We start from the raw sequence: 24907 nt of genomic DNA on the forward strand, positions 1-24907 counted from the left end.
TGGGGTGACGCAGAGACAGTTGACCAGATAAAGAAAAAGCTGTGCAAGCAAGCAAAACAAAACAGGGAATCCATTCGCTGCTTCCCATCGGCAGGCAGGTGTTCAGCCGCTCCCAGGACTGCAGGGCCCAACACACGTAGCGGCTTCTTGGGAAGACAAATGCCATCACTCCGAACGTCCCCCCTTCCTCCTTCCTTACCCCAGCTGTTATTGCTGAGCACGATGCCACAGGGTGTGGGACGTCCCTTTGGCCAGTCTGGGCCACCTGTCCTGGCTGTGTCCCCTCCCAGCTCCTGGTGCACCCCTAGCCCCCTCACTGGCAGGGCAGCACGAGCAGCTGAGAGTCCTTGGCTCTGTGTGAGCACTGCTCTGCAACAGCTAAACATCGGTGTGTTAGCAGCGCTATTTTCATCAAAAATCCAAAACACAGCACTGTGTGAGCCTCTGCAAAGGAAATTAACACTATCCCAGCCAAAAACATGACACAAGGTCAGGTATTCTGTAAATATTTTAATGACCTAATCAAAAGAACAATTCTCATGCCAATACACAAGGTATGACATAGCAAGAAGAGAGGGAAAGCTTTTTCCCTTTTAAGCTAATAACCGTCACCAAAATTCTTGGTCACACCTTTTTGTACAGTTGTCTTCACACTCCATAGGAGAGTTCATTGTTTCCTCATAACAAGAAATAACTGGGTTAAACGTAGTTCACAAATGATGGAAGTTTTTTATTTGAAGGGAAGAAAGCACTATATTCATATAATATGCCTTCCTACGTATGAAAATCCAGTTAGATCAGAAGATGAAAGAGTAAAAAAATATTTTTTCATACTTCACACTCAGACAAAAAACAAGTAATCATACGTTATGTATGCACACGCACACACTTCCTAGGAATGCTTTCTCCTCAGACAACCTTTTCAGAACCAAGCATACCCCCCCCCATTTTTTTTTAATGATAATTTGTACACCTTTTGTTAAATAAAAGAAAGAAAAGCAGTGTAGTAAAGAAAGAAGGTTCAACTGGTTGAAGATGCCAAGTACAGTATACAAGGTGCTGTGGAAAAGAGAAAAAGAAATGTTTTAGAATTAAAGATATTACTAAGTGTCATAGCTTTACCCCTTACAAAAAAAGAACAAAAAAAGATTACCATAGGTTGGGAAAAATATTATTCATCTGATCTTTGCCATCATCTCTCTGCTTTATTCTCTTGAATATTGAATTATACCTTCTGTTCGATGCATATTCAAAACTCCCATTAATACTAAGCTAAATGTCTTGAGCACTAAATGGAGAAGAGACTATTGCTGTTTTGTTTGGAAGGCACCATTTAAAGAGAAATCTGGCTGAATGATCTAAAAAACAAATATAAAATTTCCTTTCCTGTGAGAATTTTAAACTCCTATAAAACATTGGAATGTGTGTCAGTTTTAGTATTAACCACACTGGCAGCTTGCATTTCTAGCCCAAACTCACACAAAAGTCTTCATTGCTCTCTCTTAGCTTTCCCAGAACATAGTACAAACACTAAATAAAATGTTCCCGACAGTAAACAAATACTATAGAAGCAAATCCTCATAAGCCCTGATAAAACAAATATGAAATAGTACAGAGAGAATCCTGATGAACCTACAGATTGCAGTGTTTGGGGAAAAGGAAACTGTAAGTCCTTGCAAGGCTGTGTTCAAGAGAAAGCTGTTAAATGCACTGAAGATGTATGAACTACTCAAATCCTGAAAACTGGATTCACTGAAATTCAGGGAAATCTTGGCTTTGCACTCTCATGGAAGAGGGTAGAGAACTCAAGGCCAACTGAAATTAACTGAGGTCTTAACAATTGTTTCAGTTAGTCCAGTGGGCTTTGGATTAGGATTTAATATGAAACTCACCTGGATATCAAAGATCTTTAAACCTGTTCTTTTCCTTTTTTTTTTTCCCCCTCTTTATTTCTATCTACATACTTGTATACGTAGATAGATAGCCCACCTTTTATGTATTTGTTAACTCTGAATATGGTCATTTCATTCTTACAGTTCTGTTTATTGTAACTGTTCATTGCATAAAAGTTATTTATGCAGAATAATAATCGTGTTTGAAGAATAACTCCAGAGAGCTATAGCTGAGGTTCTTCTCTAGAGGTGGTTGAGTTTATTACAATATTTCATTACTACAAAACAATACATCTTCAGATAGAGGCAGCATTAGCTTGTAATATTCTTTGCTACTGTGGTACCAACTTTTCCTTGTAAAGCAATTTAATCACTTCCATACTGGAATATGGAATATTGAAATATTAGTGCTATGCTTCATAGGGAACACCTCCTGAATTTTCATTACAACACATTGTTATATTACTTACACAGTTAGGAAATCTATTTGTCTTTAAGCGTGTCACTGCATCTCATTGAAAAACGTCTAGCCTAAGTTTTACTTGTAAAAATGTGTTTTTCTAGTTGTAAGTCTTCAATTTGAACAGTCAAGGGTTTGTTACTGATTTTCTAAATCCCACACTTTTCCATGGTTCTTCTAATCATTTTTCATAATACCACCCATCAGAATTGTTTAAAGACTAGAATTTTTTGTCTTTCTAGACAGAAAGAATAATCAGAAATTTTAATATGCAATATGAGATAAACTAGTACTGTAACTATGTTCTTATCTAGCCACCATAGTGACTAAAACAATTTGTACCATTTTACATAGGAAAGATGTATCCATCAGTTATGAAAGTTTAACACTGCTGCTTTCCAACAAATCCCCTCCCCTACCCCCCCCCCCCCCCCCCGAAAGTAGCCCTTCAAATAACAAAAGCTTTAATTAATACTATGCCCTTCTTGGCAAATCAGGCAAAACATCATCCAGTTACTTATGAAATCCTGGCACGTAACATGTACAAAACCAAACCAATTACAGAATCACAGGTAGTACACATGTGAAACTGAAGTTCTGACCAGCATTTTTATCATCGCTGTGGAAACGCTAGGCCAGGTCCTTAGGTGCATGAAGTTTCCACTCTGTAAATGAAGCCATTTAAGAGCTACTTGACCCTATGGTGTCTTCTGAACCAAGGCAGCCTGGGCTGATGCTCTCTGGCAGGCTCTTAGGGGACCAAACTGTAGCAGCCTTGAGTTTCACCCATCCAAGCAAGTACAAGTACCACCCAACGCCTGCTTGTCTCAGAGCTCCTTCAGACCCAGCAGATCTCAGCTGGCTCTCCTGGCTGCTCTCCAGCTGTTGGGACCAATTACTTATAGCACACAGTGGCCAGAACGTGATTTGGAAACTGATCCACGATATCCAGCCAGGACAACTGCTCTTCCTCTTCTCTGGCCTAAGCAAATCTGCTCCGATGTTCACAGCAGCAGAGAATCGGGGAGCCAAATCTGACAGCGTGTCTCTGCTGCACTGCATAGAAATTTTACTTGTTCTGCAGATAACTCAGTCTCAAAGACTGTAAAGAAACAAGAACTACTAAAATAATATGTCATACAACTAATAAGAAAATTTAATTCTGGTACTAATTGCTGTATCTTTTATTCAGGGTTGTGAAGCATTGGAACAGCCTGCCCAGCGAAGTAGTTCAGTCACAATCCCCTCAAAAGGAGGGTGGGGCTTCAGAAATCCCATAGATGTAGTGCTAAGTGATGTGGTTTATTGCTGGACTTGGCAGTGCTAGTTTAAAGGTCAGACCAGATGATCTTAGAGGTTTTTCCAACGTAAACGATTCTATGATTCTATCCTATGATGTTTCTACATACAGGATAATAAGCGCTTCTTTCTATCTACAAACACATACTATGTCTGTGAGAATTAAAGAACACCTTTAAACTCATGTACCATTCATAATATAGCTGCTTAAAGCCATGTTGCTACAAGTGTCACTGAAAGTAATTTTCAAGCAAGTGCTTGTTGTGTAGAAGTAACCTGGCTCCACTCATATTGGTCCAGTAACATCCCAGTTAAGCAAGTTTGAAAGATAGGCAAAGGACATTTTTTAAAAGTTTGGGTAGATCTATAACAGCGTGAGAAACCACGAAAAACTCTTTCTTGCTAGAAAGAACTGCATTCACAATAATTCTGGATAGTATATACTCTAAATTTGATCCAGAATTTTGTAGGGCAGTTTGTAGCCAAAATTGAAGCCACCCGAGTCCAGAAATTTTTATACAGAAGCTATGATAGGTCTGAGTCCTCATTTCACTGACAACTGTACAAAGTCCATAGGACTTCCTCGGACATAATGTACCTGTTTGCTGGTATCAGAAGTCTCACAACGGGACAATCACCTCAAACCCCTAATAGTGAAATGAAAGCACGTAGGAACTCAGCTGAGCGACTAGACGGAAAAGAGGGACGTACTTTAGGGAAGACAAGTTCCATTAGCATCTGTATGTTGCTTACTTTTACTGTGTTAGTAAAAAAAAAAAGTCCTTTCCTAGAGTTTTCAAATTCTGAAAGAGATGGTTTCCAGGTGACCTCAATTAAGCAATACATGACTTCCCTAGACTTTGTGGTTACTTTATTAATTAACATAACCACTCTAATGCCCATGAAAGCCACATGTGCCCTAGCCACAGGAAAGTAATTTTTCATAGGGACAAACATACAAAAATTTTCTTGATGATTCCTAAGTATCTTATAAAAACGTTAGATGAACAACTGCTTACATCTTAGCACAAGAAGATACTGTCAAAGTAAACAGTGGAAGACAAGTTCCACTTTATGCTGATAGTCTGTTTAAGGCAGATAAGCAGTTAAGTGGCACTACTCTATCAGCATGCTTCTAAACTCATTCAGCACAGATTCATCAATTAACACTACGCACCCTGTAAGCACTCAAAAACACATGACTATGCGCTAACAAGCATTTATGTCCACTGCTGACATCCTTGCAGACTATCATGAACTCACTATTCCACATTAAACCAATCTTGAGCAGTATCAGCTAATACAAAGCTGACCATGACTGTGCAGCTATCATAGACAGGGCCAGGATCACCCCGCCTGTCATGAAGTAACACTAGGTGAGTTTTCAGCATACCATGCAAAAGCGATCAACCAAAACCTTTTTCTGCAGCAAACCACAGCCTTGTCTTGGTTGCTACAGAGTCTGGCAAACAGCACCATTTAAATAGATCAGGACTTGTGACCACACATTACTAAATTCCAATAGTAGAAATATTATGTTTGTTACACACTTGAATGCATGCTAATATGAAGAGCCTGATCTGGAGAACTATTATGGTAGAAAACAAAATGAAAGAAGAATTGCTGCAAATAACTACAGCTGGTAGCGTGATCTTTTAGACAGCCAGATTTACTCAGCAGATGACCTCAATGGATAGTAGAACAGCTGGGGCCTTTAAAGGATGTAAAATATAATTCCTTAAACTAAATATTTTAATTAACAAAGCAATAGGTAGACTACTAAAATAGGCCTGTGATTCTGCCAAGTACTTTTAACAACAATAAATCAAGGAACAGAACAGCACTTCAGGCTGTGGTTTGACAACTGCATAAGCCAATTTAACTGCTGCCTGTCAACCATCTTGCTCTCCCCTTGCATTTACCTTCATCATTCCATTCCCTCCCTTCATCACCCTTCATAAGGTCTGCTGTGAAGCAGATTCAAGCTGGCAGAAAGTGGTTTGCTGTTTTGTTTTGTTTTTTAAACCATGGGGCCAGTGGGGGGGAGCTGTCGTCTTTCTGCCAGATTAATGCGCTGAAGTGGTTCTGCAAAGGGTTGGGGCTGGCACAGCAGAAGGATGGGGTCACGTGAATGGGAGAAAGGGAAGACACGATCATCACAGACAGCAGTTGGAGTTACTTATGCTGCTGTGAAACCACATTTATTACTAAGTAACACCAAGCAATAATGCAGCACGCTAATAATACATTTCTAATGTTTCTTTAAATCTCACTCTCAATGCTGTTTGCAATGCAGCAGCTCTTTTAAGTGACATGCTCTGAATATCAAATGAGGAGCCTGTTTTTGAACAAGGAACATGAAGAGATCCTTTCTACATGGTGGGCTTCCAGCCTGACCTCTAATGAAACTGGGAAGGGGGGCAGGGGGAAGCTTTGCTCATAATTTTCATGTTACTGTGAAATGCAGCACACAAATGGGAGGTGATTAATTAGATGATAGTGGAGTTAAGACTGTTGTGTAGTGAATCTGTAGAGAGGCATGGAAAGGATTAAAGTTATTCGAGTAAACGTCACTTTGCACTCTAATATTTTTAAAAGCTTCTTTGGTTTTAATTAAGCATAATCTTAACAGCAATCAATGTGGATCAAATGCCATATACCGCCATTCCCATTTCCCCAATCAGTGCAGTTGGATTAAGTGCTACGAATGGCATCTTTCAGAGTTTTTCTTTTTACCTGGTGTGGGTTTGTTGACACAGCCTTAACCTGTTACTCTTCTGAGCTCATGTTTGTTGATATTAAAAAAAAAAAAAAAGAAAAAAAAGAAAAAAGGCAAAGCTTCACTTATATACAAACTAGTTTTAGATCTTTAAATACTTTGACTGATCTACCATGTCACTTTTATCCCTCTCAGCCATCAGGTGTGCATGTGAAAAAACTCTTAAGGAATGATACCGTTTGTAAAATTAGGACAAAGACAAAAAGTTGTATTGGAACTAATGCCATTCTGATGGGAAAGAACTCCAGAAGTACCTCATAAAACTTAAGAAAGCAGACAAAAAAATTACACATTAGTTTTGGTATAGATACATTTAAGCTAATACATATAATGAAAAAATAATCAAAATTGTGCATGCACCATGCTGACTCAAAAGAAATCTAGGGATTATGATTTACAGATCCCTGGAATTATCAGTTTTATGTTCAACAGCAACCAGAAAAAAATCATAAAACATACGCCCAACAAATGTTGGGCTAGGATATCCGCAGGAAAGGTACTTGGAACAAGATGGGACATTTATACAACCTTGGTGCACCTACATCTCAAATACTGGGTGAAGTTCTGGTCTCTGAATCTTAAGAAGGACAAACTGGAGTCAGAGAAGGGCAAATAAATTATCTAAAGACTGAGTGCCTGCCTTAGAAAGAGAGACTGAAGAGGCTCTTCAGCTGGAGAGAAGGCTGAAGTAAGATTTGATCAAACCACGAGGGGGGTGAATAAACTAATGTAAAACTTCTGCTTGCCAAATCCTCCAGTACAAGAGCTAGGAGATATTTGATGAAACTAGCAAGAGATTAGTTTAAAAGAGATTGGAGTGCTTCTTTACAAAGTTAGTAGTAAACTGCAGGGACTTGCCTTCACAGAATGTTGTAAAAGCAGTGAGCATCAGCAAGTTTGAAAAATTAGACAATTCTTGGACTGCGAGTTCGTAAATGGGCTCTAAAAGCACTAAGCAGCGATACACTCACCGTCCCTAATACAAAAACTAAATATGCTGAGAGTGTAAGGGAACAGACTACATGAAGTAGCCAGGTCTATGTATTGCCCCTAAAAAGCATCTCTTAATGACACTGCTGGAGACAGAACCCCGAGTTTCAGAGCCCATTGGTCTGACCCAATACAGCTTTCCTTCTGTCCTTATATTCTTAGCTTCAGTTTTCTAAAGTATCTTCTTTTAAGCTCTTACAGAGCACGTACACACACACAAAAGGCTACACCCCTGCTTCTTATCTGCTGTGAAAGATATGGCTCAAACCTGAGTAACAGGAGACCTTCAGTATACATTCTAACATATATCCTATGCTAAGCATGAAAGTAGCACTATATCTTTAAGCAAAAAGAAGGGTCAGACCCAGGAGGAAATATTTGAATTATTCCAGCCAATGTGACCCCCACAAAGTCACAGATGTTGTTCCACAGCAGGACCAGCTATTTCAGTGAAAATGTAGCCACCTGCTGAGGGACAAAAGAAACAAACATCGGTTCCTCAAACAGCAGAACTGCAGAATAACTCCAAAGGAGGCAAGGTTAGGCACGTAAGTCGTTCACATTTTTACTACAGTAAATCTCAAAATGTAGTAAGAGTTACAACTTAGTGGTACTCAGCAGCCTTAAAAAACTGAGGGTGAAAGCCAGTATCTATAGGGTATTTTCCACCCTCTTTTACAGAAAGTATGTATACGTGAAATTGGAGGCACATTATAACTGAAGTATTTTGAGACTATGGATAATACACAACACCATATGCAAAGGGAGAAGGTATGCTGGCAGCACTCCGTAGAAATAAAAAAACAGAGCTCAACAGAATCCTCACGTGGGTTCAATTGTATAATGTATTCTTCACCCTTACCATCAGCTCCCTCTCCAGTATTTGGTAATTTGTTGTTATTCAAAAGGAAAGAGTACACACGTAATGTATCACTATGTATATTTGTGAAATACATATGTTACACATTAAATTATACATTTATATATGCATTAAAATTATGCATTTTCATTCATAAGGGAATAATAAAGTACACTTTTGATGAGTAACTATTGCAGATATTTAGGTTATTCCCAATAGTTTGGCAGGATAAATTGAGAGCTAGAAAATTCAGAATGAAGGAGGAATTAAAAAAAAAAAGTGTCCACCACACACTATACATGCAAAATATCTAGTAATTTTACGTTTTAGGTAGTGATACAAGAAGAGAGGTGTGCTTGTAAATGAGGCGTATTCATCATCACACCTTGACACACCTCTGCATTAATACCATCCCCAAGCAGGCCCAAAGCTTGGAGAGAGTCCATACATTTTTTGTTTCTCCTGGATGAACTCTAGAAAGCTGATCTCAGCCACCAACGCAACTGCAGTCTGCACAGCTCTGCTGAAATTCACTCCTGCCTGACCGAGCATCAGTCAAAGAACAACTTGCCCATCTTCACCTCTCGCCCTCTGTTATACTCTGTTGAAGATCTACATCCTCAGCCTCAGCAGCTGAATTCCCACATCTTGTTTAAGAGCCTCCTTTGTTAACTTCATTGGGAAGCATTCACTGATGACATGGGAAGCAAAGAAGAGCAGTCTTGGGCGTTTACATATGGCTATGGCAGTGCTAGGCAGCAGCAGATACTATCACCATTTGGAAACATCTGAAGCCTGTGAGTAAGCGGCACAGGGCACACTTGGATGCAGAGGCATGTTATACTTCTGCTTATCTCCAATTCTGCAGAGCTTCCATACATCAGCGTCTACAGTCACTACGTTTTCTGGAGACATTATGAACAGCTACAAGTCAGTATTTTAACTGCAGCTCAGAAACAACATTAGCTTTTCGAAAAAGATCTGTATACTGTTTGTGTGATCTAATACAACTAGAAGATGATGCATCATCCATCTTTTCTACAATCTTCTGCAACTCTTCAGTAGTTCAACTAAACGTAAATATGTATTTCTAAAAACACGTCACTTGTTTTGCCTAGCTGCATCAAAATAACTTGCCTAAATAGTTAAGAAAAAGGCTACATAGCAAATATGGTGGCATACATTCTCCTGCATGCATATCCTCCTGAGAGCAATCCCAGGGAAACAAGTATCACGAATAAAGACTACTCATGTGCTGAAGGTTTTACAGATTACCCATTCATAAACTGGATTTTTAGATTCTGTATATCATCCACAATAGGAAAGGAAAGTTGGTATTTTCAGTCTATAGTCTTGCAAAAAAATCCACTCATCCTCACCATAAAATTTGGCTTTTTCTTTCCTAAGAAGCCATGCAAGAAAAACATAGGTGAGGTACGAGGCAGACTGGCACAATTGAGTGCATCTCAGACATTGCGTCATGGCTACTTGGATCAGGATTACTCTCTGCCCTAGGCATCTAAATTAACCTAGCATAATCTAAAGACATCGATTCAAGTAACTGAATGATGCTTCTGAAAAACTGGTTTGCCAATATGACATTTTGCTGGATCCATCCAGAATAAGTGATATACAAGAAACTGAAATTTCATTAGCCATTTATGTTCTCCCAGTACAGATATTTATTGGCTAAGTATGCAGGGAGGGAACAGTATTACTCTGTCTCAGTTATAAATTCAACACCTCTAACCTTTTACTAGTACTTCCCACTCAGCTGGCTGTTTGTAACAACGGGTTCATGCTGGGTGTTCATGCTTGTCGTCTATCACATGATTTTTACCAATTTTGAACGCATGTCGTGCATCACGTGGCCAAATGCCTCCTTATAACTGAATTAAGGAATTGAAATGCTACGTATCGAGAAAGAGAGAACCAAATCAATGCATGCCTAGAAAGCAGGGAAGGAAGCTCACAGGCACGCAAGATTCCGAAAGTTAGAACGAAATGCTCCTGGTGTTTTCTAGAGACATGAAGCAGTTTCCTCATGATGGCAATGCCCAGGTCACCATATGCAAAGTAACCAAGACACAACAGAGACCACTCTCTCTTCAGCTGTTAATTTCAGATGCTGCTTGCTTCCTACCGACTCAATGTCACAACTCCCCTTTACTTCCATGACCGAAGGACCAGGTCCGCTGCTTAGTCCGGCAGTGCCCTAACGATCCTTAAACCGCTACCGAACGGAGGTTCCGCATGCTTACACCAGCGACCACGAAGAGCACCTAAAAGGCTATTTTCTTTCCCAAATCAACGAGATTAGACAACGCTCCAAAGCCTCCCAGTACCACCTCCAACCACTGGAAGCGGAGGAGGTCGCAGCACGGCGAACGAGAGCGTGCGGGGCTCAGCGGGATCGCACCCCCGGCACCCCCCGGCCCCCGCCGCCGTCCCGCCGCCCTCTCCCCAACTTTCCGCCGCGCTCCCCGCTCCGCAACTTCCAGGCGCGGCACCGGGCGGCCGCGGCCACGCCTCGCGGGGCTCGGGCACCTCCCGGCGGTGCGGGCCCCGCTGCGCGGGGCGCTCCGCCGCCCGCCCCGGTGCTCGCTCCGCCGCCTGCCGGAGCCCCACCGGGCGAGCATCGCCCCCTCGCCGCGGTACCCAAGTTGCCGCCCGGGGACCGGGACGAGGCACCGCTGCGCCGCGCCGCGCCCCGCCGCCGAAGGGCACGGCAGAGGGCGGTGGGGGGGCTGCACCGGGACACACCGCCCCCTCCCGCCCCGGGCCCCCCGCCCGTGCCGGTGCCGCCGCCGGTCCCCCCGGCGCCAGGCGCAGCGGAGGCGGGCATCCCTCCCTCCATCCCTCCATCCATCCATCCATCCGCCCTCCCCGCGGCCGGAGCTTACCGGCTGCGCTCGCCCGCCTGGCCGCACGCCGCTCCGCGCCGGACCGCGAGTGCCGCTGCCGCCCGCCGCCCCGCCGCCGGCATCCCCGCTCCGCCCGCAGCCGCACCAGCCGCCGCCGCGGCGCCCGGCAGCAGCGCCCGCCCCGGGAGAGCGCAGCCCGAGCGCCGGGGGGACTCGCCCTCTCCGACTGACAAGGGTCGGCGGCCAATCGCCGCCCGCGCAGCGCCGAGGAGGCGGGAGGGTGCGGCGGGCAGGGCCAATGGGAGCCCGCCCCTCCGGCCGCGCCGTTTCCGGGAGGGGGGAGCCGAGGCTGGGCGGCGGGGGTCGTCGCGGGTGTGAGCGCGGGGCGCAGCCCGCAGAGCAGGGCTGCGCGGGACGGGTCCTCCCCTCCTCGGCCCCCCGGGGCGCGCTGTGTCCCCGGCGGCGGCCGCTGGCCACGGGAACGCGTGCGCCTGGGGCCAGTCTCGCCCTTCCCCGGCTGCGGGGCCGGGGCCGGGGCCGGGGCCAGGGATGCCCTGCCCGGGGGAGCCGCGCCTCGCCCTGCCCGTGCGTCCGCAGGGCGCCGAGCCTCGCGGCAGGGCGCTTTGTTCGGGGAAAAAGGAAAAAAAATAACGGGGAGAGGGCTTGTTACTCCCATCGCACCCATTCTTAGCATTATTTTTCCCGGCGGACCCCATCCGGGCCGGAGCCGGGCCCGCCCGCAAGCGTTGGGGCGCAGGTGTCGCCTCGGGCAGCGCGGCCGCTCCCCAACGGCTTGTAACGGCCCCAACGGCCGCCGCGCCCCGCCCCGCCCCGCCCCGCCGCGGGCAGCGCCCCCCCGGACCGTCCCGGTCCCCCCGCAGCCTGCCCGGGTCCCTCGCCCTCACAGCGGGCACGCGGCGCCCGGACGCGGGGCGGCTCTCGGGAAGGGGGGCTCGGGCGGCCGCGTGCCCCCTGCGGTAAGCGCGCTGCCCCCCGCTGCCGTCGCTGCAGGGCGATGTATTGAGGTGTCGGAGCTGAGGCTCTGCCCCGCTCGCTGCCTCCGAAGTTCGCCCGCACCTTTGTTCCACCCGGTTTAGCCGCAGCAGCGGTGGCGCGGGTGGAGCGGGTGCCCCCGGTGCCGGCTTTGCCCGCGGTTCTGCCCGGGTGACAGCGCCGAGCAGGGCGGTGCGGAGAGGTGCCCGCGGGCTGCGTCCCGGAGAGCTCCTGGCTGCAAACGGCTCGGGAAGCGCTGTCCTGGGCTGGGTGAACTGCCTTCAGGGGTAACAAAGGAACAGCACCTGACACATCTCAGAGGGGACGTGGCGTTGTGACAGGCTTGCAATCGGAGCTGCGGGCTGGAAGAAAGAGAAAAGTGTAAAAGCGTGTTAGCAAACATAAAAATGAGCCAAGAAGATTCCGTGGGGGGGGGGGGGGGGGGGTGGAGAAGAAATCATAAACGTGAACGTGATGTTCCTCCTGGCTGAGGACTCCAAATGCTCACCACTTGCAGGTGCCACCCTCTCACCCAACCCCAACTTGGAACTTGCCCACCAGGGATCAGTAGAAGGGTGAATGTAATGCAAGGGCAAGGCTGCAAACTAAGAACCGCATGTAACAAATTTAACAGCGTTACTTTACTTCTGTAATTAATTATTAGAATGTAGAGATTTCAGCATAATAACAAACACTTCCCTCTACTCCGGTCTCTCTAAAAAGCCAGGTGATATTTGAAACAGTTCAATCAAATAGTTGAAAACATTTCAGGACTATGTTTCACTGCTAGGTTCTTTTTGGTATTGTTGGTCTTTACTCACAGTTTCAGCATTTGCTTGTCAAGAAAAGCCCCTGACCCAGTTTCACAGTTTATCTGCTGGTGTGTTCATAAAACCTGACTCAGAGGTGTGAAGGTTCGTCAATTCCTAATGGCTTACCATCATATCTTGTGCATTTCAGATCTGTTTCCAAAATGAAACGACCTCTTTAATTAATCTGTTAAGCAAGTGTTTGTTGTGACTTAATGAAGGAATTTATTGTTCATGTTAGCACTGGATACTATTTTTGGGCAGAATTCCTTGCTCAGTTGTACCAGATGCTCGTACCTTCATCTGCGGAGTTCACAACTGCTCCAACTGTTAGGCAACCTGAAAGTCATGCCCTCTCCTTTCATAACAACCTTTTAATGCAAATTTTATTCTGTTGAGACTGATCCACAACAGTGGAAGGTTTCTTTCCCTTCCACTCTTCAACTGTTTTCTCTTGTTTGGTCACAGTGATACATTTGGGTTTGTGTCCAGTGTGAGCAGTGAACACACTCACCTTTGTTTGGCGGAAAACGATGAGAACTGTTTTAAATGCTCATGGGTTTAGATGCTGTATCTGATAGCTCAGGGCTGTCTTTTTTTTTTTTTCCTTCCTGGCAATTTTTATTTATTTATTTATTTATTAGTTCAGGAGCTACCCCAAGCCATGAGAAAATAAAGTGTCAAAAATAGTATCTTATATGTATCAAAAAGTATGATATTTTTTATTTTTTGTTGAATTTTTAGCTTGGAAAAAAACCACCATACTTTATTTTACTGCCCAGTTTTACAAATGTTGCAGAACTAAAGCATTTCACACTTACAACTTTATAACTCCTGCAAAGAAGGAGGAAATATGAAAATAATCTCTGCAAGTACAGCTCTTTCACAGCAAGTACGACTTGCTATGAAATAAGCTGAATAAACTTTCATTGTTTGTAATATTTAAAATTTATCTAAAAATGTAAGCAGAAATTCAGAAATCCTGTCACAGCACTATTTTCCTGTTAAAAGAATAGCTTCTAACATTCAACAGCAGTTTTTCCCAAACATTCACAGCTCAGTGTGTAAGGTAACTAAAACATTGCTTGTCAGGAAAAGCTTGCAGTTTAACTACCAGTATGTCAAATGTGTTGGAGATCATTAAATAGAATTTGTTCCAAAGAGAAAGCCAGTATGTCATCTAACAGCTAAATACCCTATTTGTGAGACAAAACTTCTCAGGGGGAGATTTGCTGTTACAGGCTCAAAAGCACCAAATAATTAAAAGTGGAAAAGATGTGAGAATGAGAAAGTGGAACAATGAAAATATAAGGCTGTTCATTAAATTGCTTTACAGTACTCTTAATATTTTCTAAAATTTAACAGAGCTCATAATATCTGCTGAACTGTTTTTTGTATCCCAATAAAACTCTTTAGGTTGGCTTAGTCCACAAACCTTTAATTTAGACATTGGGAACAAATAAGGAAGGAGAGTCTGATGGTTCTTTCTAAATAAAACAACATACTTGAAAAGTACTAACAGGACATACACAAGCTGAACTACTTTAATTCACAGCACAAACAATGTAAGAAATATACCCGTACAGCTCTGTCAACACAAGTCCATTCTGTCCTGGATCAACAAACCTCCAGGGGTGCAGAGAAAGTCAGGAATGACACCTGTTAAATCTTCATTTTAGCTGTAGGACTGCCAGGAGATTCAAGCTGTGGCCTAAGTTCTGGCATTTGGGACTTTGGCAGACACTGGGAACTATGCTGAGATTCAGCTCCAAAAGAAGCAAATAAATAAATAAAGAGGGAGACTTTCTGTATAATCCTTTTATCCTCAGATTTTAGGAGAGGTTATGCTTCTTACAAACAATCTGTATGCTTTGAAAAATTACTCAGTCTTCATCCAGAAATTCTTTGTGGCCCCTGGAGGTTCCCCAGCTAAAGAAGATGGTTAGGGCTTCCCAACATTAAGACCTTCCACTTGTTCTGTTTGTGATTTCATGCAGGCATTTTACTTTTTTGTCTCTCTGCTATCTTTTTATACAGAAGATGTTCATTGTTTTTAGAGGGAATCGTTTTACAGAGGGTTGATATTTTCCTTATATAGGTAGCAGTAGGTGGAGTCTTAGTTTTATGTTTTGATCTTATGGTTTTGGCTGGAATAGTGTTAATTTCCTCTGTAGAGGCTCACACAGTGCTGTGTTTTGGATTTTTGATGAAAATAGCGCTGCTAACACACCGATGTTTAGCTGTTGCAGAGCAGTGCTCACACAGAGCCAAGGACTCTCAGCTGCTCGTGCTGCCCTGCCAGTGAGGGGGCTAGGGGTGCACCAGGAGCTGGGAGGGGACACAGCCAGGACAGCTGGCCCAGGCTGGCCAAAGGGACGTCCCACACCCTGTGGCATCGTGCTCAGCAATAACAGCTGGGGTAAGGAAGGAGGAAGGGGGGACGTTCGGAGTGATGGCATTTGTCTTCCCAAGAAGCCGCTACGTGTGTTGGGCCCTGCAGTCCTGGGAGCGGCTGAACACCTGCCTGCCGATGGGAAGCAACGAATGGATTCCCTGTTTTGTTTTGCTTGCTTGCACAGCTTTTTCTTTATCTGGTCAACTGTCTTTACGTCACCCCATGAGCTCCCACACTTCTACCTTTCTGATTCTTGCCCCCATCCCACTTAGGATGAGTGAGCAGCTGGGTGGTGCTCAGCTGCCTTCCAGGGCTAACCTGCAGCAGTATTAACTGTGTAGCAACTGGAGACATACTAAACATCCAACCTTCAGACTTTCCATGCTTCATCTAGTCTCTTCTCCACTGAGTCGTGCCTTCTTTGTCTCTTAACGGCCCTCTGCCCTTTTTTTTGGGATGAAGCCTCTAGCAATAGAAATACATAAACTGCATTGTTACCTGCTACTGGTTTCTTTCTATGTGCGTCACATTTCTGATTGCTAGGACATAACTGTACAAACACTGAATAGTTAAGTCTATCCCAGACCACCTTTCAAAGAGGAATAACTGCTGTATTGGTGTGAGGTCCAGGGGGAGTACCAGAAAACAGAAAACCTCTTCCCGGAGGGTGCTAGGCTGAAAAAACCATCAGCTTACAAAATGCTGTGGACATCCCCTGCCATGGTGGGTTGACCTTGGCCAGCCAGCAGACCCCACCCAGTCGCTCCCTCATGCCCTCCTCAGCAGAACAGGGGGAGAAAAAGAGATGGACAAGCTCTAAAGTGTGTTGAGATACAGACAGTTTTATGAGAAAAGCAAAGCTGCGCGTGGAAGCAAAGCAAATAGGGGGAATTTATTCACTACTTCCAATCAGCAGGCCAATTCCTGAGAGGCAGGGCCTCAGTAGGCATAGTGGTTGATCCAGAAGATAAATGCTGTAACCACAACTGTCCCCCCGCCTCCTCCTTTCCCCCAGCTTCTACTCCTGAGCACCACTTTGTGGGGTGTGAAATAGTCCTTTGGTCAGTTCCCTCCAGCCTCCTGCCCACCTGCGGTCAGGGAGGGGAGGGCTGGAGATCCAGCCCCGGTGCTGTGGGAGCACCGCTCCACGATGGCCAGAAGGCTGGTGGTGTGCTCTCACCAGCCCTCGAGCCTCGGAGGCAAAGCACAGCACTGTGTGGGCTGCCAGGCTAACTCCACCGCAGCTTAGTTGGCTTCATGGTGATTCACACAGCAGGAAATACCTTCTTTTTCTTTTGAGGAGTGACAGATCAGTCCTCTGCTTAAGCCTGGTTAGGCTGATAGTATTATTCATGGGTTGGCACCTTATTACAACTGAAATTAAAAATTATCTCTTACTTTGTCTGGCCTTGCTGTGTCCTGTCCTCTGAGTATTGGCAGGCAGTGTTAAAAGGGAAGCTCTGTCATAAGTGAGCCCTTCTAAAAGGCATGGTGTAAGAGCAGATCTTTGACATCAAACTGTAAGGCAGCCTTCTAGAGATGAACGTTATTTCCCTCCTCCCTTTTGATAGCGGTTGAATATTTGGCTGATATATAGATGGAACGCTGCCTGTACATATCTGTGGGAGGAATGTTTGATTATTTATTTTAAAATGCATTATAATTTGGCAGTGTTATTCAGCCCCAGTTGGTAACCCATTTGTTAATATTATGTCGATGTATGTTGTGAGATACCAGTCACAGCTCTGTGCTAGGTGCAATATAGAAAAGTAAGGAAACAAGGTCCTTTACCCAAGGAGTTTGCTCACATGATCTCTGACAGAAGTGCATTGTGATCTGATTTCACACTGCCTGAAGAAATTTTGTTTTATTCTTTTAAGATTTATCTACCATGTATTAAGTTATCTGAAGAGAGCTAATCTCCCTGTAAACAAAGCAAGGCAACTTCTGTGTGCTTGGTGAGTCCTTCAAGATGTTTGTTTATCATAAGTGATCAGTTGCAAGCACAGCTTCCATTTACATAGTGTCCTTCATAGCAATGTCATTATGAAGATCATAATGAATATACTTAGAAGCATTTTAAGACTCCATAAATACATAAATACATATGTATTTGTGATTGCCTTGAACAGTAGTATAAGATAGTCTTTTTGTATTAATGAAGGGATTTATCATGGAGTATGCTTTCATATTCAAGCAATTCTTCTTTGCATGAATGACCAGGACATAGAATGAACACTGGCCCTGTCAGTTTAAGGATTTTTATCTTTGTTTTTTATCTATTAGAGATTTGATTGTCTCCCACCCCATATTTTATTTTGTGGTGGATTATCTGTTTTGACAAACATTTACATAATTACCTAAGAAATTCATCATAAAACAAAACAAAAAAAAACAAACAAAAAAACAACAGCTAGACTAACGAAGAGAGAATAGCCTTCACAGTATAGTCGGCGCCTGAATCCAGCTTGAAAAAATCAGTGTGGTTCTGTTTAATCATGATTAAAGTTTTTACTGATTTCATAATTTTGTATTTCTTTTTAAGGATCTTGCAAAATTACCTAGCACTTGCTATGCATAAACCAGAGGTCTTGGTTCTGTGTCATTTGATGAAGATATCATCTGATTTGCTTACCAGCAAGGGTAGAGGGATGAGACTTGACATTAAATTCCACTTGCTCAAAGAATACATCTATCAGAAGTCAGGATTCCTGTCACAAGGGACAAGCACTGCAAAGGTTGGAATTGTCATCACTGTTACTATTTTATGACTGACACACAGACCTGGTTCTGTCACCCCCTTTTACATTGAAGAACATCTTAAGAAAAATTAAAATATATTTTTTTGTAGTGGCATCCATGTAGACAAGAATGTCTGCTTGGGAAGGTGCTGAGGACATTGTTGCCAAAATTTATTCAAAGTAAAGATAGAATAACTATATTAGGAATATTTGACCACTTGCTTTTGCTTATCATCTGTAAGAAAAATTCCCCCATAGTCTCAGCCCTCCAAAGAGATGAGCTGCAAGTGGAGTAATGATAAAAGAGAAAAAATGGAATATATGGATAGAAAGAGTGAGGGGAAAAACAACGAAGCCATCAAATTCAGAAATTCAGCGGTACTGAGACTGCTATCTCTATATATACATAACTGGTGTTAAAGTAATTTGCTGATTGCTTGTGGTTCTACTTATGTATACATGAGCATCTATCTATTTATATGCATACATATGATATTCATATATTGCGTTGGAAGGGCATTAAGTTTGAAAGTCAGAAAGCCTGAAGTCAAAAGCTGTCTGATACAGTCTTTAATTTTGTGATTGCATGGATCTTAGGACTTATTCATAGCGTAGAAGGGATGAATCCTGCTACTTGCACAATTCTTCAATATTTTGTTTTATTGAATTATTAAAAATATGGCCTCGGGTCTTATTGATTACAGGCTCCTATTAGTCTTCCAGCTGCTGCAGCAATTCAGAAAGAAGTCATAATAAAAACATTCTCCTGGCTATATATCACCAAACCATGATCTGTACCATAAAAAAATAATGTGAGATGGTGAAATTGAAAACTAGATTGCAAATATAGTCAAAATAGAACCATATAGAAACTAAGGTACTAGATTATTCTAAGTTTATTCAGCTGAAAGATACTTTTAACACAGGCAAACTGTTAAACTCTTACCAGATTTTCTTCCCAGACATGGAGGAAGCCTTTTTGGTAAAGCTTTAAAAAGAAATCAGCCTGTCTCTCATTTCCTATGTGTAGAAAGCTTCAACCCAAATAGATAATATCAGACAAAGTTCTAAGTGACTGAAAACAACAATTTTAATTGGAAAGTATACAAAACTCTTACTAGAATGGTATTGCCTTTTACTACAATTAAGACATGACTGTGTGAGAGAGAATAGAACCTAGATTTTAGCATTTTGGTTTAGCAGGATAATATTGCTGGAGTGTGTCATTTACAGAAGTCACCCCAGACAACTATTGGTGTGATATTTTTGCCCTACCAGAGCATTTCATGGGTGCTAAAGAAAAATCATTCCAGAATATTATTGAAAATTCTAGTATTTTGTGACCTTTCAAGACCTGAGTCACATTTTAAATCTATTGTGAGGAATTACTCCTAATTTTATAACACTTAAAAATCTAGCAGTCTATAAAGCATTAGATTTTGGTTCTGAACTTTTAAAGTTTTCAGAAATTTCAGGTGGATCCAGATTTTGAATTTCCAGCATTCAACCACTGTAACAGTACACACGTATGGGTGTCTTCAGCAAGTATATTAAAATAACATCAAATTTTTGAAATCAAGCACTCAGAGACTATCAAATGTGAAAATTTAGGTTGTCCATTTGATCTTATTTCATTTTCCTGTAAACTGTGATTCATTTTAAAAAATTATTGTCACATAATAATGAATCAGTAATATAGTAACCCAAGCACTAATAAAAGTGAAACAAACACAGTTAAGGTACAGGAGGTGCAGAATTTCAGCCATTATCCACTTTCCTAGTGTAGCCAGGTCTTTATTTGAAAAAAAAGCACTTAGAACAAGTTCTCAGTGAATGGTAGTTTGTATTTATGAAAGAGGAGCATACTAATTCACCTCTGTTGCTGAGTGAAGGTTTCTTCTGTTCAGATACAGGTTATCAGTTCAGAAAGCCTTTCCATTCCAGTTCTCTACAGAGGGTACTGTAGAAGTGCAAGACTCTCTCTTAGTCAGTGGCAACAAAGAAATTCCCCATGGTTCTTCTGCCCTCCTTGTTTTTGAGTTTCTGCATGTAACAAGCTCCAGACTGACACTGGTTAGTGTCTTAAAAGGGACAATGTGAGTACCTGAACTTCAGCTGCAAACAAATGCATACAAGGATCCATGTTACAGAATGTCCTCTGAAGATACAGTAATGGGTTGATGAGACTGAACATCCCCAACAAAACAGCTGTTCCTTAGTATGATAAAAGTTTACTAGACAGACATGTTATCAAAGCAAATTTTCTCTAAGAAGGTGAAAAACGAAAAGTAGCTGAGCTTAGCCTTTACAGAGGTTATTACAGAAATTAATAGCTTTTGATCAAGGTGGCCATATGCAGTTAAGTCAATTGCTTTGATTTACATAATATTTATCTTTGGTATTTTGGAGATGGTGTTGATTATGTCCCTTATTTTGGATAACCATTGTGCAGAACTTGAGAATGACAGTATAAAGAAATGTATGTCTCTTTTCAGTTCTAGGACTGGTGGAGTGCTGGTAAATACAGATGGCTCCTTTCACCATCCCTCTACAACACTTGACCATAATAATCTACTTTGTCAAACGGAAATAGCCAGAGCACAGAAACATAATGCTCTGTTTTGCTATGTCATCTCTGTCTCTTGGAGTTGTTGATAAAATTTGTGTCTGGATAAAGAAAATGTTTTGCTTCTTAGAGTGCTGCAGGAATGTTGAAATATCATCACAAAATGTAAGTGTCTGGAGACCTAATTGCATCCTCACCATATTTGTTGGAAGCCATTTTGCAGAATTTTATAGAGCTTTCTCCTTACACAGGTTTTCACAAATAAAGTAAATTATTCTTATTAATTTTTAATCTGATTTTGCTGTCTTGCCACTGTCTATAGTGTGCATATACCTTCTTTAACAACAAAACCAACAAAAAATACTAAGATATTGGAGCACTCTGTATTATGTTACTTTACAGTATTTTCAAATATAGGTTGCCATACATTATTTGCCAGATGTTCATATCATGGTGTCTCCAAGAGCATATGAGGGTATTCTTGATTCTTGATTGTTGTCATTTATATATATATATATACACACATATATACATACATAAGTATACACACACACTCTTTTTTTTTTTTTTTTTTTAGGAAAAGATTTAGGTTTCATATTCTGGCCCAAAAAGCTGGATCCATGCTGCTTCTGCTTTATGGCATACTGGATAGCTTTATGGATAGCTTTATGGATAGCTGCCAGAGCTTGTGAAAGCTACTTTTCATTACCTTCTTTCCAGGCACATAAAAGCCACTGCCAACTTCGGCAAAATAGTTTTCTCAAAGCCACCAAGACTGAATCTGCAGCCTTCAATGCAAGAGTACCATCCCAGCAAATTAGAACAACAGCTTACAGGGGGCAATAAAGGATAAAAGATTCCAAACAGTGTATGAGAATTTGAACATGCTGTTTCCACACTTAACATTGCTTTCTGAAAAACTGTACAAAACTTCTTAATATTGGAAATGCAAAAAAATATTTTTCTGTGTCCAGCTTTACATGCTGAATATGCAGCCTTCTATTTATTCTTTTTTATCTAATATCATGCAGATCTTTTAACTGTGATCACAGAAAGAAATTGGAAGCATACTCTAAGTTGTAAGAGAGACTGTTTCTTAGGATAGTTATTCCTTTTGTTATATGTGCAACTGTATTACAACTAAGGACATAATCTAATTTACCAAACCATACATTGAACCACTTTCTAGGCAGTTTCCATTCCCTCTTGGTACAGCCACACCTCCATTCACCCATAACTTTTTAACTATTTTGTCACCTTTTTGTACTGAACAGTCATCTTTTTTGTTAAGGGGTGACTTTCTTTATCATGAAATAAATTATTTGGTCAATTTTTCTGCAATAAGGATGACTGGAAAAACGGCTTTATTTTCAGTTTGGAATATGCAGTTTCTGTGGGGCAGGAATGGTTCATTCATAGGTAGCTATTGTGACAGAACATTATTTCCTGTTAGCATCTGTCATGTGCATCCTTATGTCAGTCTAAAAGTAATTTTAGATGGCTACTGATAGTGATGGCTATAGTGTAAAAAGCCAAGAAGTATAGGGTGTTTGAAATTAGCTGTCATCACGTAGATATCCCTTGGAGGTTTTTCTAGGAGAATCTTTTTTTATTTAAACAGATTATGAGATTTTGAAAATCACCTGCTGCAAATGTGTAGTAGATTTTTCATGTCTGTTCTTAATAAAATTGTAATGTACCCAGTTAATAAAAAACATATTCATAACACATATTCTCTCTTACTGTCTCTCTCCCACACCCTACCCTAAGAGAGGGAAGAGGAAGAAGGTATAGCAAATAGGTCGATGGAGAGTTAAGTCTTTGAATTTTTCACCTGTCTCCCTGAAAGAGTACACAGCTGCCTTATTTTTTGTTTGAGGATTATACTGAAAAATCAGGTCTTTTTTGGTTAAATTGTCATTTAATGTGTTAGAAAGCCACAAAGCAAGGTCACTCTGATTATTTTCCCAATCTCATTTTAACACAGTTCCTCTCTTTAAAACATTTAAAAATGCTTTTCATGTCAAAATCATCAAATGTAACCCACATACAGGGTGAAATGCTGCTTGTGAAAGTCAGTAAAGTTCACCCAAAGGATTTAACTTAGATGCCTCTTAATGGATGTGCTAAATCATGAAAGAAGACAAAGGTTTTAATCTCTTTCTGACTTGATGTTTTCCTGTTTGTTGTGAGTGTACTGAGGGTAGTTAATGTTTTTGCAATTATACCTAACAGTTGGAGGTGTACTTGACTGAAATGACCCAAATCTTATATAAGTAATTCTGATAATTATCCTGCACTTTTAAAATAAGGCCTGAACTATAATTATTTGTGGGAGGGATATTGCAAGAAATGTTCTGTGTTAGAATAACGCAGATTCTTAGTGTGGCTGTAATGTCCAAGCTGAGCACTGTGTCTTTAAGATACTAGTGTAGGTGTGCCTATTAATATGCATGAAGGAGATAAATGCTTAAGAGAAGACAGACACAGTAAGTATACCTTTTGCACTAATCAAGCATTTGCTTTCAGCAAGTTCTTCACCTAGCAGTCTTTCAACAGTGTAGTAAAAGTGTTATTTAGGTCCCTCTATAGCTTTGAGGGTGCCCCTGACTCTGTGAAGCCTTCAAAAGGATTAGTTGATATGCTGCATCTATAAAAACAATTTCAGTAGCTCAAAGTAAGTCTTGGTGCCAATAATGTTAATGAAACTGCAAAGGGACTGCAAATTTAGAAGTCCTATAAAGTCCAGTGCTGGTCCAGCGATGCAGAAGCTCCTTAACAAGACATTAAATCAGGCTCTTTAATCTCTCTAATTGGTGCTTTTGAGTACAGAAGAATACATGAACCCTGCTGTGTTCTAAAAGCAGTAGGATGTCTTCACTAGCTGGTAAGACCTAGTGAATGCCTAGACTTCTCAGACTACCAGCCTCCTCTACTAAATAATGATGCAGTGACGTTACCTTTCACTGCTGCTTGTCAGTGCTGGTTTGCTATTAAACAGCGCTTGGCTACACCTGTCCTGGATCAGCTCTGCCTTCCATGGCTGTAAGGTCCCACTCCTAGGCACTGCTAAATATCCCATCTATGAAATGAGGGATGAAACCCAGGACTCATTAGAAAATGAGGGCTTCACTACCAGGATTCCTCTCAAGAACCATCAAGCATCTCCTCACAGAGTCAGGTGGGGACTTTTACAAACTGACGGCTGGTTACTTAAACTCAGATACTACAACTTAGAAAGCCTAGAGGTTAACTTCAAGATCTTTAAACTTAGAGTGATGACTATATCACAAAATGTACAGCTCTGATGTGTCCTATTTCTTTCAAAACCATAAAAGACTGGCTCCTTGGCTACACTAAATCTGTATGGTTTCCCTAAAATGCATGAGGCATTTTGGCAGCCAAGTTGCTATTCATTTAGCATTATTTTTAAATAAAATCTGTACAGCTCCTGCTTTCTAACTACAACTTTTATCCCAATCTCACTTTCAGCTGCTATATGCATTCTCTTCAGAGTGTGACTTCTGTAGTGATAATGTATGTGTACATTCAGAAAACTCAGGGATATTACCATCTCCCATCTCTTTCGCCTTCTGTGGAAAAGGGAGCAAGATAAACACGTGAGTGAGTTCCAACCTTATCTTGTCTGTGATTACTCCTGCTTTAATTTCTAAGCATTTTTTTGTTGCCTTAACAGGAATTTTTTGTTGATGTTATTTTTAGTTGTGTTAGTAACTCAAAGAAGAAAAGTCGGTTATATTTTAAAAATCCCCCCCGCCCCCCATTTTTTTAAAGTAGTTTATCTTGGTTAAGGTAAATTGTGAATGAAAGGGAGAGAGATATCAAACAAAATCTTACCAAAACAATTTTAAAATGTCTGGATGTCTTCTCGGGTGTTTGTTCAGAATTTCTCAAAAAACTTCTAATGACTGCAGCAACTGACTTTTACTAGAGTTAGCATGAAAACAAAGTAAGGTAAGCGGGAAGCCAGTAAGATTTCTGTACTTCAGTGGGTTTGGATGAGGATTTACCTTGTTCTGTTGCTCATTCGTTGTCAGCAGGTTCACATTGCAATAGCCTGTAGGCTGAAGCTGTTTTACAAAGTTAACAGATACAGGGGTGTCTGAGTGCCTTCTGTGAAGACTAATTATACTTCTGGAAACATTCATTAAGGGGTCTTTTCTATATTTCTGCATTTCATGAGAATACTTCACAGAAGTAAAGCAAGATGCATAAAGAGGAGGCTTCACACTCCTGAAG

At 41.8% G+C, this 24907-nt stretch overlaps 3 protein-coding genes across 6 annotated transcripts in view; 2 read left to right on the forward strand and 1 right to left on the reverse strand.

The window, feature by feature from the left end:
• Positions 1 to 11091, forward strand: part of LOC308198518 (uncharacterized protein) — a 196227-nt gene extending 185136 nt beyond the window's left edge. The window contains exon 7 of the mRNA XM_080601043.1: positions 3545 to 11091. Coding sequence (XP_080457169.1) covers positions 3545 to 3679 — 135 coding nt within the window. The 3' untranslated portion in view covers positions 3680 to 11091. The remainder of the gene's footprint in view (positions 1 to 3544) is intronic.
• Positions 1 to 12947, reverse strand: part of LOC308198513 (uncharacterized protein) — a 28964-nt gene extending 16017 nt beyond the window's left edge. For both annotated transcript variants that reach the window (XM_080601038.1, XM_080601037.1), the window contains exon 1: positions 11183 to 12947. In XM_080601038.1, coding sequence (XP_080457164.1) covers positions 11183 to 11859 — 677 coding nt within the window. In that variant the 5' untranslated portion in view covers positions 11860 to 12947. The remainder of the gene's footprint in view (positions 1 to 11182) is intronic.
• Positions 12948 to 17781: 4834 nt separating this feature from the next.
• The window catches only part of LOC308198585 (uncharacterized protein), a 54148-nt gene continuing 47022 nt past the window's right edge, over positions 17782 to 24907 (forward strand). For 2 of the 3 annotated variants that reach the window (XR_013954022.1, XR_013954023.1), the window contains exons 1-2: positions 22704 to 23828; positions 24140 to 24267. Coding sequence is in view for 1 of the 3 variants with exons in the window: in XM_080601327.1 (XP_080457453.1) it covers positions 20693 to 20812; positions 24140 to 24267 (248 nt within the window). In the remaining 2 variants the exon portion in view is untranslated. Of the gene's footprint in view, positions 18079 to 20576; positions 20813 to 22703; positions 23829 to 24139; positions 24268 to 24907 lie in introns of those variants that run through there. The other variant, XM_080601327.1, reaches the window with a different exon arrangement.

The sequence above is a fragment of the Anser brachyrhynchus genome, assembly GCF_964034855.1.
Source record: "Anser brachyrhynchus genome assembly, chromosome: 7".
NCBI lineage: Eukaryota > Metazoa > Chordata > Aves > Anseriformes > Anatidae > Anser > Anser brachyrhynchus.